Below are 18532 nucleotides of genomic sequence, written 5' to 3'. Positions count from 1 at the left end.
AAATGCTCACACACATACACTGAAAACCCTACACTGTAAACCCAGATTTTGTTCCTAATTAAACTTACGAGTGATCATTACTTATTCTTTTATGTTTAGTAAAACCCTGCTATCATTACTAAACAACATTAGTTGATTGTACTATTTAGCTGAAAGATTCATTGCACTAATCAGGTTTAGCAGAGATAACTTAGTATGTTTAGTTTCATAAGGAAGGGGAAGGGGCTAAAACCTGCCTGGTCACGTGAAAAGACCCGCGTCTAACGTGCGTCCAAGGCGGTACGAGCACAGGCCTTGGCAGCAGGCGGTATTGAGAATTAACAGAGGTTTAGATGTTGATGAATTATTGTTTAATTTGTAGTCACCATAATGGTGACAAGTGTTGGCTTTAGTTGGGCCCTTGACATTTAAACATTAGTTATTCTCTGGCTGCTTTACCTGTGTGTTTAAAAGGCACAATTTGTATAGCAAAAAATCCCAGAGTAAAGTGATCCAGTGACTATGACTGCATATTGATGTTGTCATCAATTAAGATTGTAAGTCAGTAGCACCTCCTGTCATCTAGAGTTTAATCTATTATTGTCTGGATCTTTCCATATGATTGATATGAAAGACCTGTGATTTTTTTCACCAAGAAATCCAACAGAATTGTTATAATTTGAACAGTTGAAAAAAAAACATTATGTAGATTTTTTTTTTAAATGCCATGTTATTTTGTCACACATAGACATCAACAATCAGCATATGAATCTCAACAATGGTGACACTCAAATGAAAAGTTTAGTTTCAGCTTGTGTAAAAAGTTAGGGTTCCATGTTAATACAACTCAACATGTTTAGTTTCAGCTTGTGTAAAAAACTAAAGTGGTATAGGGCAACGGGTTTCCACGCGATTTGCGAGTAAAGTCAACTAATTCGGGTTAAGAGTGGAAATTAACACTAAGTTAAGTGAACTTTATTGTCTAAGTACATTAAAAAATCATCAAGTTTGGTGAACTAAACAATTTAAGTCAAGTCTACATAAGCACCAAGTTAAGTAAACTTAAATATGCACGTTTTGGGAGACCCCATTACTCAATTAAATTGAGGGAACGAGTTTACTCAAATCAATTGAGTTCAATCAACTTATTAGGGTTTTCAGTGTTGATTGAACTCAACTTAGTGTTAATGTATGGGGTTATTATTGTTGCAATATTCCAAGGGACCGTTCGGTATTTATGGAATGGGCCACCGGAGGAAAATAGGGGAGGGTCATGCCTTTTTATTCTTTGTTGAGGGGAGGGTCATCCAACTTTTTTTAGTCTAGGGGGAGGGTCACCCAACTTTTGTATTCATGAAAACAACAAACTTTCAAAGTGGCTAGTTTTGTGCATATTTTTCCATGTAGCTCTCTCAGTCTCGGTCCCCCCATAGCTAGCAGATGGGTCTGACCCAACAAAAATCAGACGCGAAAGATCAAGTCCAGTTTGGCGCTGTTTGTTTGACAGTGCGCGCGCGCTCAGAAATAGTGAATCATGTCAGAACAGAACGCCAATGAAATGCTTACCCGGCAAAGCTTTAAAGCTTGAGCAAATAATCAACTTTTGTGATTGCGAATCACAAGCAGTGTCCTGTGAGTGTAACTCTACCGCTGCATGTGATATGTAGCCTACGTCGAGTTTACAGGGACTGAGGCTGATGGAATGTGCGCTGTAGCACTACCATATTTCTTCAAAAGCAGATCGTGGAGACATTAAATCATCCACGATCAAAAATTGTGATATCGCACAAGTATAAAACAACTGTTATGTCTGAAAACAAACACAAATAACGCGTGCTACATTGGGGCTGTTTACACCTGGCCACTTGCATGCGTTTTCTCAGATCGGATAGCTATCTGATTTATCAAAACGATTCCATTTACACCTGGTGTGGTCGCATAAATGCGTTTTTGCAAAACGGATTTAAATCCTATCTTCAATTCTTCAAATAGTTTGCACGTTGGCTCATCTGCAGTGATGCGTGTTGCAGTGTTTTATATATAATAACCTATATACGATTTTTTTGTTAATATATCTTCATTAGATATATTATTATACAAAATTAAAAAAGTAGTCAAGAACACAGACCATCTAACAGAACATTTGAACAACATTATGTGCTTATTTTTTTAATTAACGAAATGTCAATCTTTATAACAGAAGATAACACAATACAACAATCTTCAAGATACAGTAAATCTTCAAATGTGTAACAGATTGTCACCTTAAAAACAGTCATTTGCGTGGTGGAACAAGTAATGTTAAATAGAATTATAGTTAGCATCTTAATTTAATCTTTGTTCTATTATTTTATTAGTTCATTAACTAATTGTTAATTCAACAAATTTAATGTAAAGAGCTGGATAATTATTACTAATTAAATAATGTCAAATATAGTAAATGTATAGTTGCCATATAGCCATAGAAATATTTGACTACGTCGCACGTTAATTTCTGCTTAAATACTGCATGGAGGGATATAGCCCATTCTGTAATCTTGCCGCAAAAGCAGGCTGGCTAATGATAATAATGTCTTTAAAAATAACGATGCATTTTAATTGTTTATTAATAAACTATTTTTTTAAATCAGTGTCCGCTGCAATCTCCATACATATCCGCTGTAAAGTGCGCCTAAGAGAAATGCATCTTTCATACGGATTACATAATCAGATGATATTTGCTTTCGATTAGATTTTTTTTCGTTTAAAAGTGGACATATCAAGCTTTATATAGATATTTTTCTCATATATTTGAGGCTAGTGTGACCGAGCGTTTAGACAGGGTTCGCCTAACACTTCAGAAATAAGAAAACAATAAACGATAACCGTTTGGAACTCTTCTCCACTTTATTATAACACAGATCACCAACTCCAAAAGAAACCCGCGACACTCCAGTACAAGTGCGCGCATGACCCATGCCAATCTACGGCAAGCCCCGAGGGGAAAAATACATACACACATATACTGTACAACGAGCGCCAGTACATCAAGAATTAGTGCATCATAACAGAGTCCAACAAAGTCTGTTACATACGTCCCCCCCTCACAAAATAAACGTCCCCGTTTATGTTTCAGAATAACAACATCAACCGTCAAAAACAATAAACAGCCGTGTACAATGAAACACAAAACAGAGTACATAGCACATTATTTTTACTGCAACAAGCCTATTAATAGAACAGGTTTTTTTTTTTTTTTTTTTGACAGTTATAACAGGCTCTACAATAGAACAAATTCAAACTTGCACTCTTCCATACCCATAGGTATACAGGCACTTCAATATAAAACAAAATCCTTCAAATGGCCCGGAGGTCTATGAACTCTCCCAGTCCTACTCATGTTTCGCTCAGACCCCTTAACTGAATATGGTGAATCAGAAGAACCACTCATATCTTTCCGGGGAGAAACACATTCCTCTCCATCAGAATCTCCTGACTCCAGGGAAAGAGACTCAGGCTGTGAGTCCGGAGCATTGGACAATGTCTGGTTCTGTGACACAAGAGAAACATGCAATGTGTAAGGCCGCACCCTATTGTAATGTACGACCTGCGCCCTCTCACCAAAGTCAAAAGGGTCTACAATACGATAAGTCAGTCCCTGTTCCCCACATGAATCCATGACTTGAACTATTTTATACGGTCCCTTCCAATGGGGTGCCAGTTTCATGCGGCTCTCTACTGGGTTGTGGAGCCACATCATGGCACCTACATCATAGAGCTGGTGACGCAATCCAACATCATGGTACAGTTTTTGACGGTCGTGAGCTGCCTCACTGTGCATCCGTGCACTGCTAAAGGCAGAGTTCAGTTTTGTCAGCAATTTCGAAACAAACTCAGCATGTGATGGTGACATCTGAGAGACAAGAGCACGGGTGGGTAACAGTAAATCAGCAGGGACCCGTGCTTCCCGACCGTGGGTCAAGAAGTAAGGTGTAAAACGAGTGCTGGAGTGAGTCGTTGTGTTGTAAGCAAAAGCCACATGCTTCACATAATCGTCCCATTCCCCTCCATATGTCAAAAGAGTCTTAGCCAGTTGATCAATCAGGGTCCGATTAAATCTTTCAACCATACCGTCCGACTGCGGATGGTAGGGAGTGGTGCGTGTCTTTTTAATGCCCAGCAGATGACAGAGATTCTGAACCACCTCCGACTCAAACTGACGACCCTGGTCCGAATGCAAAGTCTCTGGAACACCATGAATCAGAACAAAGTCCTCAAACAGACAACGTGCTACTGTCTGTGCTGACTGATTAAGCAAAGCATACAGGTTGACAAATTTGGTGAAGTAGTCCTCGACAACCAACACATACCGGTTTCCTTTTGAAGTCACAGGCAGCTCCAAGATGTCCATAGCCACTCTTTCAAATGGCCGTACTGAATGGGACCCACCCATAGGTGCACAGTGGGCTGGAACCGGACCGCGCCGTGTCTGACATGCCTTGCACTGCTCACACCATGCTTTGATGTCCCTGTACATAGAAGGCCAGTAACAAAATTGTCTCGCCCGTTCCCATACACGCTCCGAAGAAAAATGGGCAGAAGCTGGGGCCCCATGCAGCTGCAAAAGAATGTCCGATATTAGAATAGAGGGTACAACCATTTGGACAACAGGGCCACTTGTGAGGGGACAGAAAACTGAGCGGCATAACAGTCCATCAATAATAGAAAGACGGTTGAATTCAGTCCAAAGCTTCCGTAAGCACTGAGAAGCTTCTTGTATTTTCCGCCTGGATGGTCTTTGGGATTGCATCACCCAGCTCAACACAGTATTAATATCAGGGTCAGCATGCTGCATTGCCCTAATGTCTGATAAGCTGTGTGACAAAACATTCATGGAAGACATGCTGTCTGAATTGTCATGCGAGTTGACAGCAGTCGCATCTCCTGCCGAATCAGTGACTTCAGAGGAACATGGAATGGTATCCATTTGACTAGAACTCACCACATTCACTTCCAGTACCTCTTTAATACTGGCCTCTGCCTCGTTAGGGCCAGGTGTCTCAGGGCGGCGAGAAAGCGCGTCCGCATTCTTATGGTTTTTTCCATCTTTGTGTACAATGACCCAATTCAATGGATCAAGCTCCAGAATCCACCTCCCTCTTCTTCCTGTTGGATCATCATCAATGGACATACGCCGAAGTGCCAAGAGTGGTCGATGGTCTGTGATAATGGTAAATGAGGCAAGTCCAATGTAATGCTTGAATTCCCTTACTGCCCACACGATAGCCCACAACTCACGATCAAATGTGGACCAACGCCTCTGTGTGGAATTCAATGCCCGGCTGGCGTATGCGACTACATGTTCGAGTCCATCTCTATCCTGGGCAAGAACTGCACCGACGGCCAGGTTGGATGCATCAGTGTAGATTTTAAAAGGCACACTGAAGTCAGGCATTACCACTACAGGATCAGATGACAACACACTTTTCAAAAGGTTAAATGATTTGTCGCACTCAGCATTCCACACAAAGGGCACATTTTTCCCTACTAGATGGTTTAGTGGAGCCGCGAGTTTAGGAAAATCCTTGACGAATCGTCTGTAATAGGAACACAGTCCCACAAATGCTCTCACCTCAGAAGGAGAATGGGGAATTGGCCAGTTCAAGACTTTCTCAGTGTTCTTTGGATCAGGATGAAGACCTTCTCGAGAAACGACATGGCCAAGAAAGACCACGTGATCTCTGGCAAGGTGACATTTGCCTGGATTTAGTCTCAAGCCAGCAGATTGTATTCTTGAGAACACCTCTTTCAGGCTAGCCAGGTGTTCTTCAAAAGTTTTGTTATAAATTAAAATGTCATCGAGATATACCATGCAGATGTGCCACGGGAGCCCTCTGAGGACAAGCTCCATCAATCGTTGAAATGTGGCGGGGGCGTTGGATAGGCCCATCGGCATGGACCGCCACTGATAGAGGCTCTGTCCCGTTGTAAAGGCCGTCTTTTCTCGGTCCTCTTCAGCAACTTCCACCTGCCAGTAACCGTTTAATCTAGCGTGCTGAACCACTTTGCACCCGATAACGCATCCAGTGTGTCATCCACACGGGGTAGAGGATGAGAGTCTTTAATAGTTGCACTGTTTAATCGCCTGTAGTCTACACAAAAACGCCATGTGCCACACTTCTTTTTCACCAAAACAACTGGTGACGCCCAGGGACTACAGCTCTCCTCAATGACGCCATCTTCTAACAGGCCAGCCACTTGTTTCTCTATCTCAGCACGTTTTTCAGGGGATGCACGATATGCACGCTGTTTGATAGGAGTCTGCTCACCAGTTCTGATGTGATGTTTTACTAGTGTACATCTACTGGAATTCCGTTTGGAGGAGCTGAAGATGTCATTGTATTCCAACAGCAATGCTGAAAGCGCAGCTCTCTCAGATTCAGAAATAGGTGACTCATCCAATGACACAGGAGGCGCGACCCTGGAAAAGGTCGCTCCAGCTATGTTAACAGGAGCATGAAACAGCTGAACATCTGAGTCATCAACTGTGTAAAACTCACCCAGGTGCATACCTTGTTTCAATGAAATGTCCTGTCCAGTAGGATTCAAAACCCGAGCTTTTGTCAGTCCGTTGTGAACCATGGCAACTGTGTGAGCAACCACTAGACCGGAAGAATCCGCCACATTAGGTTCCAGATAGCCAACAAAGTCACTCGCCAAATGGGCTGCGTTGGGTGTACACACTTTAACTGCCACAACTGACTCACTGAGGGGTGGCAAGTTCATAGCGGTGGCCAGCGACACATTGCAGCACAGTGGAACAAAATCTTTGCTGGTAAGGAGAGGAACTGAGATGTCCCACAGTTGTAGCTTAGCATGGCCTAGGTCCAGTAAAGCATGGTTCCTCAACAAAAAGTCACAGCCCAGCAACACAGTCTGTGTGGTTTCTCTTACCACATGAAATACATGCTGCCACGACTCAGTTCCCAGCTGAAATGTTATTGTGATGGTGCCGAGTGTATCTAGCATTTGTCCATTCACAGCACGGGCTGACACATAGTCCTTTTTCAGTGGCCGATTACGAAGTGTTGGAATTGACATACGGAAATCGGCACTCATGAGAGATACACTGGAACCAGAGTCCACTAACATCTGAACCTCCACACCTTCAATTACTCCTCTCACATACGACACCAGCTCCTGGCTAGCATCCACAATCACATTGATGTCTTTTGAAATTGAGTCACCATCATCAACATTGTCCATTACAGGGCCCACAGGCAGCATAGCTGGTGTTTGGGCCGCAACATCAGCTAAAGTCCGTTTCCCGGCCCATTGCGGCGCTCCACTCCGCCAGGAGACATGAAACGCACTCCCCGCTTTCTTGAGTCATCCTCATAGCTGTTCCATCTGCGAGGACCGGGGCTAGGGCTGCGTCTGGCAGGGGACTGAGCAGAGTATGAGTCTTTATAACCACGAACATCCATACCTGATGTACGCTCATCGAAGTGTTGGAACGATTTCCTCTCAGGTGAACGGCCCCTCCGCGCGCTGTCAAAGACACGTGACTGGCATCCACGGCCCCCACAGACACACTGGCACATTCCACTCGACTGAGAGCGGCCTCCATTCCACTCATCCATTGCTCTAGGACTCACACTGGATTTCAGTCTTTGGTTTTCATCACCCAAGCGCCTCAGTTCCATTCTCATATCTCTCATTTCTTCTGTCAATCTATCCACTGCTCTGTATAGTCCTCCATTATCAGTCACAGAGTGAACAGCAGCCACTGCACCACCATCATTATTACCATATGCACCATTAACAGGCATGTAATCAGTCTTTATTGAGTCTCTGGCATTTTCGCACCGACCTGCAATTATCACGGCCTCCTCCAAATCTGTTGCTCCCTGTTCATGGCATTTAGCTCTGAGCACAGGATCCAAACCGGCCAAGAAACGACGAAACTTTTCCTCTCTTTGGGCCTTGTCGCCATATTCAGGAAAAGCCTCGTCCACTAACCTGCTCATCTCAGCCGCATACACCTCCAAACTCTCCCGCGGAGCACGAGGGCGGGCTGATAAACTGGCTCTGAAGCGATCCATAAACTGCCTCTGGCCGAAAGCTTCCTTTAGTCTTTCCTTTACAGCTGTATAGTCAGCCTGAACAGTTTGAGGAAGGCTGTCCCACAGAAGAAATGCTGCGTTGCTTAAACGTGTCGGCAGAATCCTCACTAGCTCATAATTAACCGACGCAGGACCATCTCCCTCTGTGAGCGCTCTGACGGCGACCTCGAACTGCTGTGCCCAGCACAGAAAGCTCTGCTTCTCGTCACCAGAGAACGGCGGCGGTAGCTCGATTTTCACGTGCCTGTTGATCTTGTCGCGGTCCCGTCTCGAATAGAAATCATCATCGCCTTTACACCACATGATGGCCGCGTCGACGTTGAACCCGCGCGTGCTAAACTCAGTTAATAACTTTCCACTGTAAACTAACTAGTTAAACACCCGTCGTAACACTGGACCACGTAAACGCAAATAAATCAAAACAACACCGCTGCCACCAATGTGACCGAGCGTTTAGACAGGGTTCGCCTAACACTTCAGAAATAAGAAAACAATAAACGATAACCATTTGGAACTCTTCTCCACTTTATTATAACACAGATCACCAACTCCAAAAGAAACCCGCGACACTCCAGTACAAGTGCGCGCATGACCCATGCCAATCTACGGCAAGCCCCGAGGGGAAAAATACATACACACATATACTGTACAACGAGCGCCAGTACATCAAGAATTAGTGCATCATAACAGATTCCAACAAAGTCTGTTACACTAGTATGCTATATCCTACGATATGTTTCTGCTTCTTTCTTTTTTTGACGCGCTACAGTTCACGGAGACCATGAAAGCGCGCCCTGATTGTTTTATTTTATTTTACAAAAGCAAAACGTTTTCTTGTTATTGTGAGTTTACACAAATAAAATTATTGCGACTGATGCATTATTATTTTCTGTATGGCCAGAAAAATAGTATTTTAAGTTGTTTCCACTGTTGATAGGAAAATGCAAATCGCATCGGCGCCTCCATGTCATGCAGTGCGCGCTCCACACTGCGCACACACACTTGGTTATGCGCCTAAGAATAGCGAACAATTATCTAGGTTAACGTTAGAGTGAGCGGCGATGCCATACGGATAATCCTCATGTTTAACAAATCAAATCATGCAGTTTCTACCGCGAGTCAGCGCTGCGCCAGTTTGAAAAAGGGGGGCGTGCAGGAGTCTTTTAATGAACGTTTGGTGTAAGTCTAGGCATAGAGATATCTGAACATCTTTGCCAAGCGCAAACCAGTACAGAAGTAATCAATAAATGATCGGGGAGGGTCATCCCTTTTTTCACAATCATTTTGGAGGGTCATAGAAATTTTTTTGCTGGCGAAGGGAGGGTCAAGTCTTTTTTGATTATAGATCTCAAAACTCCTCCGGTGGCCCCTTAAATAAATAACGAACAGTCCCCAAATAAATAGATTAATATTCACAAATAAATGTAAAGAGATTCACAAAAATTTATCGAATGCACAAATGAATAGATTAAGATCCACAAATAAATGTAAAGAGTTTCACAAAAAATTATAAAATTCACAAATAAATAAAATGAGATTTGCAAATAAATAAAACATTTACAAATGTTTTATTATTTTACAAACACAACTCTGCCTGGCATTTATTTGTGAATCGGTTCCTGTGCATTTGTAAATCGCTGCACACATTTGTGAATCGGTTCCTGTGCATTTGTGAATCCCCTCACGCATTTGTGGATTTTGAAACACTTCTAGCGCAGACGTGCAGAGAAATCCACAAATAGGTGGACTCCACCCACCGCCTACTCAAGCCAATCAGATAACGGCCACATCGAGCTGGCCAATCGTAGCACGTTATTGCTTCAACCAATCACGTTTGGCTTTACACTCGGGGCGGGAAGTGGGAACTGATTCTTGCATCAATGAAAGGAGCACTGGAGCGCAGTAGTAGCGCTGAACTGTGTGTGGTAAAAACACTCTGTTTTCAAAAGATTGTTGGAGTTTAAGGCCTCTTTATATTTCCATCAGGATACACTCAGGGAATTATGATAATCAGAGATCCCGAGCATCATGAACAGTCTCTACACCGGCAAGAGGCGCGACACAGCGCGTCAAAAGCAAATAGGCACTGCGTCTATTCACTGCTGCCGCTGCAGTTTCAAATAATGTAAAACTAGCATGTTTGAAATGTTAACACACATTCCCTATGTGACGTCTGCTTAGCTTTATATGCATAATCGTGCTCTTAACGGCTCTGATCGTTGCCTACTTATTGACAAGTGCTGGTTACTTAAATCATATTTCGTGATAGTGTAACTTACTGGACGCGGGGCAGTCATTAGCCGCGTTTCCATTACCCTTCAAATTGCGCAAATTGAAATTGCGAATTGAAAATACGCTCAATGGAAACACGTCAATTTCGCAAAAACTCTCGTTTATCGCAAAAAAGTTTTTACGCTCGTATGAGGTGGTTTTTCAGCCAATTCGAAAAAGGAATATTTCGCAAAACTGCAATGGAAACAGTTTTTGCGCATTTACAGTCACTTGACTTAGAAGACGTTTAGGCTACATATTTAGATGGCGCTTTTATCCAAAAAAGGAACAAAGCAATTCGTCAAATGTCATTCATAATACGGGTTAGACAATAATAATACAGAGCTGAGATTATCACAAATAAACACAATATTTTGACGCATATCTAAGGGTATGTGTGGAGTGTGGAGCGCGCACTACATGGCACGGAGGCGCGGGCGTGAACACTTGCATTTTCCTATTAACAGTGAAACAACTTAATATAGCCTACTCTATAATTTCTGGTCATACAGAAAATAATAATACATTATTTGTAACTACTTTTATTTGTGTAAACAATAACAAGAAAATGTTGTGCTTTTGTAAAATAAAATAAAACAATGAGGCGCGTTTTCATGATCTCCCTGAACTGGAGCGCGAGAACTGAAACAAAATATAGCCTATGTAGCTAAAGCTTGAAATGTCCACTTTAAAACGAACAAATTCGAATCGAAAGCTAATACATTTTGTTCTGATTAAGTAATCTGTATGAAAGGTGCATTTCTCTCTAAAAGAGCATCTGCTTAACAGCGGAGATGGAGATGTTTTTAGCCGAGTTAGAAAACAATAGTTTAATAATATTAATGGCTCTTTTTATTCAGCACTGCGGGAAAATGTCAATTCCAGGTTCTAATTTGGCCTTAGAAAACCAGTAAAATCAACAAGTTTTCCATATTAATTTGTGAATATTTTACATGTTTAATAAAGGGGAAAAAAGTCATTAAACAAACATCTGAAAATTCATCAATATTTACTTTTTTGCGCAGCAGTGTGTGTAGCCAGTTCAAATTAAAATTGTGGTGTTCAACTTTGCGTTTTAAAAAGACAACCGTTTATTTTTAGTTTTTCAGGAAAAAACGAATGGACACAAAAGTAGCCTACATGGATCGTTTGGAATAGGAGACAGAGTTCTTTATTAAATTCATAAAAGAAACAATAATTAGCCTATAGGAATACTGGATTCTAAACTTCAAAGAAATGCCACAATCAAAACCTCAGCGCAGAAATGAGGAGAAACACCCAGAAACTCCTCATATATCGTTTGGAATATAAGGGTCTTTCCCTGCCATTAATGCTTGGATAACACGTACGTCTCCCTCCATTAATAATAATAATGTCTAATGCGGCTGTGAGATTATATAAACCAACGTCCGCTGCCGTGATTTTTGGAATGACTTTATCGCGAGAGAAAAAAGGACGTTTTAGTCGCATAACATCGGTTAATGGAAACGCCGTCATTTCGCAATAGTTTTGTATCGATATTTAGATAAAAGCGCAAAACATTTGCGCAAATCTGTAATGGAAACGCGGCTACTGATAGTAAACGGATGCCCGCACTTCTGATGTAGCGGCTACTTCACGCAATTAGGACATATGTTTTTGCACATTCGCTTTGCCCAGTGTAGATTGCCTCGCACAGGGTAGACACGATGCATGACATTATACGATTTTGCCTTTTAAAGCACAATCGCAGTGACAAATAGCAATAGGATATAAATAAATGTAATGTAGAATACCAAATATAAGCCCAAATGTATAAATACAAAAACATTTGTCCTAATTGCGTGAAGTAGCCGCTACATCAGAAGTGCGGGCATCCGTTTACTATCAATGACTGCCCCGCGTCCAGTACACTATCACGAAATATGATTTAAGTAACCAGCACTAGTCAATAAGTAGGCAACGATCAGAGCCGTTAAGAGCACGATTATGCATATAAAGCTAAGCAGACGTCACATAGGGAATGTGTGTTAACATTTCAAACATGCTAGTTTTACATGATTTGAAACTGCAGCGGCAGCAGTGAACAGACAGTGCCTATTTGGCGACAGTGGCTCAGTGGTTCATGTAGATTGTCTACAAACCGGAAGGTTGGTGGTTCAATCCCCGGTTCCACCTGACCAAGTGTCGAGGTGTCCATGAGCAAGACACCTAACCCCAGCTGCTCCCGACGAGCTGGATCGCCTTGCATGGCTGACACCGCCGTCGGTGTATGAATGAGTGAGTGAATGGGTGAATGTGAGGCAATATTGTAAAGCGCTTTGGTGGCCATTGGGTCTGTGAAAGCGCTATATAAATGCAGTCCATTTACCATTTACCATTTATTTGCTTTTGACGCGCTGTGTCGCGCCTCTTGCCGGTGTAGAGACTGTTCATGATGCTCGGGATCTCTGATTATCATAATTCCCTGAGTGTATCCTGATGGAAATATAAAGAGGCCTTAAACTCCAACAATCTTTTGAAAACAGAGTGTTTTTACCACACACAGTTCAGCGCTACTACTGCGCTCCAGTGCTCCTTTCATTGATGCAAGAATCAGTTCTCACTTCCCGCCCCGAGTGTAAAGCCAAACGTGATTGGTTGAAGCAATAACGTGCTACGATTGGCCAGCTCGATGTGGCCGTTATCTGATTGGCTTGAGTAGGCGGTGGGTGGAGTCCACCTATTTGTGGATTTCTCTGCACGTCTGCGCTAGAAGTGTTTCAAAATCCACAAATGCGTGAGGGGATTCACAAATGCACAGGAACCGATTCACAAATGTGTGCAGCGATTTACAAATGCACAGGAACCGATTCACAAATAAATGCCAGGCAGAGTTGTGTTTGTAAAATAATAAAACATTTGTAAATGTTTTATTTATTTGCAAATCTCATTTTATTTATTTGTGAATTTTATAATTTTTTCTTAATCTATTCATTTGTGCATTCGATACATTTTTGTGAATCTCTTTACATTTATTTGTGAATATTAATCTATTTATTTGGAATATTGCAACAATAATAACCCCATATGTGTGTGAGCCTAATATTTTCAGTTGTATGTATGAGAGCGTTTCAGTTGTGTGTGTGTGAGCATTTCAGTTGTGTGTGTGAGCGTACTATTTTCAGTTATGAGAGCGTTTCAGTTGTGTGTGTGTGAGCATTTCAGTTGTGTGTGTGAGCCTAATATTTTCAGTTGTATGTATGAGAGCGTTTCAGTTGTGTGTGTAAAAGCATTTCACTTGTATGTGTGTGATCATTTCATTATAGTATGTGAATGAATTTGGTTTCATATGTGTATGTGAGAGGAAAAGTACATGCATGGTAATTCTGAATAATGTCCCTAGGGGCACCTCATACAGTGCTGCTATAATCCATAATGGTAACTTGAAATTATGCTCTCAATGAGTGCAGTGCTTCAGGCCAACTACTGATTATGTTAAAACACAACAAACACTGTCAGATTACCTTTTCTCTTTGTTAATCTGACTGTTATAATTGAATTACAGCAGCCAAACAATATCTAAAGTTAATCAAGTAAGGGTCAAGAGCCCAACTAAACTTAACACCGATCTCCATAATGGTGACCATTTTACATTAATTTTCTCCTTCAGTGATTCTGCTTGTCAACATCAGGTGTCTTCAATAATGCTCAATCATAACTCAATTAATCACTTAATAATCTCATTAACTTTAACACTGCTTCAGTGTTCATTTAACACTCTGAGTGTGGACTCATATAAACACTGAGTAGTGTTAATTTAATACTGGGGATTTTGCTGTGCAGTGTTTGCAGTACTAATTTAATCGGAACTGTCATTTAATTTGACTTTTACATCTTAGAATTATTTAATCATAGTGAATATGCACTAAGAAAGTCATCAGCAAAGTGATATATCATAAAAACATTATTATCAGAATCCCTAAATTCACACTCACCTGAACTGAATTACTTGTTTCATTGCAGATATTTTCCCCCTCGTCCTTCTCTCTTTCATATCTATCTCTCCGCTCTCGGTTTACATCTGGTAATGACAGTAATCATGGATGATCTGATCACAAGTTTTCAGCCAAGACATATAGCTTTTTATACCTGGTTTTAACACATCTCTGATTTTGACTAGCCATTGACCAATACAGAATTATGTTTTAATTATGTTTTTTACCATGACAAAACATAAAACTTTTTAAATTGTGCAATTTTCCTTATGTTTAATAGAATTGAATAAATTCAAGTAATAACAATGTGAACAATGCCAACGTTCTCTCAAACTTTTGAACAATTATTCTTAGTAACGTTAATAGAATGTTTGTACGTCATCGGGTCTTTAAAAATGTTCTACAAGATTAGCACAAAAAAGTTATTACTTAATCTAACATGGCTGTTTATTTGTAATTAAGCATAATTTAAATATTTTCTCACTTACATGTTTCTTCAGCACAAACCAGGTGCCGTCCATCATTCATTTTCACAATGTCCTCAAACGTCTGCAGAAGATCATCAGGAGAGCTGCTTCTCTGAAAACTGAAGTGTCTATTGAAGCATCTCAGAATGATTTTCTGTAGGATGTCATTGGTTTCAGTTGGCTCTTGTGTCGTGAGCACCATGGTGTGTTGATAAACCCGCTCAGAGAAAGAGTCCAGCACCTTCTCCACACACTCTTGATCTTCTGCTGAACACTGCTCATGTTTGAGGAGCAGAACGATCACATGCGGTCCTGGATCAGACAGATACACACACTCTCTCACTGTCTGTGTGATGTGACGGAGTGACAGATGTGTCTGGAGCAGCTGATGACTGTTGATGACGGTCACATGTCTGTCCTTCAGTCTTCCTCCGATTCTCTCTATAACATCTGGAGGAGCTTCACTGTCAAACGCTGCTCGTCCCAACAGGAAGTTTCCAACTCGACTGTTTTCTGACACACTCTTCCCCAGCAGGACAATCCTCACTGCAAAGAGTAAAATCGATTCTCAGATAGCTCACTGAAACACGTGATATATAACGTTATGATCACAGAATAAAAAAGCAAGAGGCATATTTGAGGTTAATTTTTTTTCTTAAGTTTTGAAAGGGATAAAATGCCCATCATTTTCACACACTCTTCATCACTTCATAAATGTGTTCCTCTATTTAAAGACTTACTGTCAGGAGGTGGCTCTTTGCTCCATCTTTTCTTGAGATGAGGATGGGCAACAACCTCTGTATAAAACAAAAGTATTTCATTATATTTGACTCTCGTCATAGTAATGCACAGCACAGTAATTTCACAGCTTCTCATACTTTTGCTATGACTGTACGTGTTGCTTGTAAGAATCGTTTAAAGATGTTGTACAATCTTTAAACGATTCTTACAAGCAGCAACATAGTCTTAGCAAAAGTGTGAGAAGCTGTGAAATCAGATTAGAGATTACAGTAAAAAAAAGTGTACAATTAAAGTGTGTATGTCAGGTTAAATTTTTAATTTTGATTAACACAAAATAGTGAGGGGAAATACACGTTTGACAAGTTGATGTATTGTTTTGTATGTTTTTCGATTCCTAAAGGCAGAATATAAGATGAAAAAGTTCGTTATTTTCAGTCCTCCCTTAAAACTGCTCCTCATTCCAAACGAATCGTTTGACGTCATAACAGGGAGACATCTCCTCAGGTCGCTGAGCTGTGTTGATAATTGCACGAGTGATAGAGCGAGAGAATTAGTGATTAGGACATTTATTTAGTTATTTAGTTAGTTATTTAAGTTAGGTCGTTAGTATACGCAGGCGTATTTTCACGATGGTGAATTACTGCGTTTGTGCTGGGTGCAAAAACACCGTTAAAACCGGTCACAGAGTCCACTGTGTTCCATGCATAGACAGTATATAAGATGGACACAGCGACCCCATAGACTTCAACGGAGAAAAGTGAAGCCCATTTGAAGCACTCACTTCCTGATCGCCAGGCGAAATGCGCAGGCTCAAACTGAGCTTGAACACGTGAGCAACGTGTCTGACAGCTGTCAGTCTTCTAGTAGCTGTGCGGAGAGAAATCTGAATCATTCCCTTCCGAATCTCGCAGAGACGGAGAGCGTGAGCATTAGCTGTCCATGAGCTAGCAGTAGGAGCAACTTTATCACTCTCTGTGGGCTACTCCCTTCACTTTATCGGACTTAATGCCTCCACGTCCCCCCGATTGCCTGCGAGCTTCTCCGCCGGTCTATACGGTAATTTCTCTACAGTGCGACAGAGAGTCGCGTGAGTTATGACGCAATCGTTAGCCTATTTTTACAAAAACGGCTTCTACGGGGCCATAACGTAAGGTACAAGGTAATGGAGCCTTTTATACATTGTCGAGTTTCTTTAGAAATAAATAATGGACAAATGGAGTCTTTGGACGCCTCAGATGTAAAGTTATTCGCTGTCAAAGTGACGCAAAAATGAATGGGAGTCAATGGAATGCTAACAGCAGGTGAAGTTCTGCTACAATGGCGGCGCCCGCGGAGGCTTCAGTTTCCGGCGGATGGATTACCCCCTTGGTTCCATGCCTGGGTCAACTTTATTCGGAGCAAACGCGCCGACTTCAGTGCTGCTTCGGTATCCAAGACTTCGGTCATTTGCAGCGCCCATTTCACTGAGAAGGACTACGCGGTTGGAGATCTCATGAGTTATAAAATGGGATTTAAAACCCGAGTGAGACTGGCAGCTGATGCGGTGCCTACGGTGTATGCTACTGTAGTAGAAGCACGTCGATCGCGCCCCTCTCTCTCCCTCTCCCTCTCTCTCTCTCTCACACACACACACACACACACACACACACACACACACACACACACACACACACACACACACACACACACACACACACACACACACACACACACACACACACACACACACCAACCAACCAACATATTCCAGCATTGCAATATTGACATCGATCGCAGCCTGTTCATTATAGCCACGGAGCTTCAGAGCTAAGGCGGAGCTACAGATTAGGTGTCCCTAAATAACCCGCGTATCTAACAGTAGTTCCGCATTAATTAATTTGCACGCGAGTTAAAAAATTTTTTTTTAATATATACTGTGTATTCTCCGTGTATATTCATGCACTGAACCGTGACACCCGTACCGTTTCGGTTCAATACGAATACATACCGTTACGCCTATACTTACCAGACACCTGACCAACTATCCACTGGTTCTTCTTCACACCAGATATTTATGTTTCTTCGATATGAATTATTTACATTTCTGTTTGCTCCTCATCAGTCTCCCGCCTGGGAGGCTCAAAATTGTATGGCTGTGGGCCATCGTATAGGTTTGAGGGGGATTTTGGATCTCCTCAGACTCAAAACTCTCCATACTTGAATAGAACTTTGTTGGCACGTCTCCCTTGTATGACGTCACAGCTCAGCTGCGTTTTAAAAATATGATCTTGACAGAAATGGCTATAAATCTTATTGCAGGGCAGTTACAGTAATAATTTTAATGCTAATTACATTTTCACTCAGACATCTAACCCTTATTTAATATATCTAAAAAAAAAATTTAACCTGACATACACACTTTAACAGTAAATTTGACCATTAATTTACAGTGTGTGTCTTTTTATCTTATAGCTTTAATCTTCAGAGTTAAATGAACACTGCTCAGTGTGCACACTACAGAGTGAACCGGTGCTGGTGCTTCACATTAAAAATAAGTGGTCATCATTATGGCGATCAGTGTTTGCTTTGGTTGGGCAGTTTGAATTGATTTTTCAAATATATTTTTTCTCTGGCTACTGTTACTGTGTTTGTTATGACAAAAACAGCAAGAAAGAATATGATCACATGATGTTGGTGGTTATGACATCATCATGTAGTATTCTGATTTACTGATCTTATTATTGTATTCGTTTTATTAATGTCATATTCTTGTTTATTGAGGCTCTGTGATTTTACAGCATGAGATCCAACAGTGTTTTCTGTTAAACATCTACTACTCCTAAATCATTTGAGACACAGACAGACAAAAATCTGCATATGAATCTCAACAATGGTGGCATGATTTAGACAGCATTGCATGCTGGGAGCCATAGATTTGTTTTCTATAGTGCACCCAGAATGCATTGCAGCATGAAAATCACATCACCGTTGTTGAGATGATTTCCGAAGAATAAAAAAAAAAAGCGGGGAAAGG

The 18532-nt window shown here is 41.4% G+C and overlaps 1 protein-coding gene across 1 annotated transcript in view; it reads right to left on the bottom strand.

The window, feature by feature from the left end:
- The window catches only part of LOC307001204 (interferon-induced very large GTPase 1-like), a 41661-nt gene that overhangs the window by 8759 nt on the left and 14370 nt on the right, over positions 1 to 18532 (bottom strand). Inside the window, exons 2-4 of the mRNA XM_079617423.1 lie at positions 15519 to 15575; positions 14800 to 15324; positions 14312 to 14397 (exon numbers count right to left, since the gene is read on the bottom strand). Of these exons, the coding sequence (XP_079473549.1) occupies positions 14312 to 14397; positions 14800 to 15324; positions 15519 to 15575 (668 nt within the window). The remainder of the gene's footprint in view (positions 1 to 14311; positions 14398 to 14799; positions 15325 to 15518; positions 15576 to 18532) is intronic.

The sequence above is a fragment of the Phoxinus phoxinus genome (genome assembly GCF_949152265.1).
Source record: "Phoxinus phoxinus genome assembly, chromosome: 1".
Classification (NCBI taxonomy): Eukaryota; Metazoa; Chordata; class Actinopteri; order Cypriniformes; family Leuciscidae; genus Phoxinus; species Phoxinus phoxinus.
Note: the sequence above shows the minus strand (reverse complement) of the source record. Positions and strands in the feature narration are given on the sequence as shown.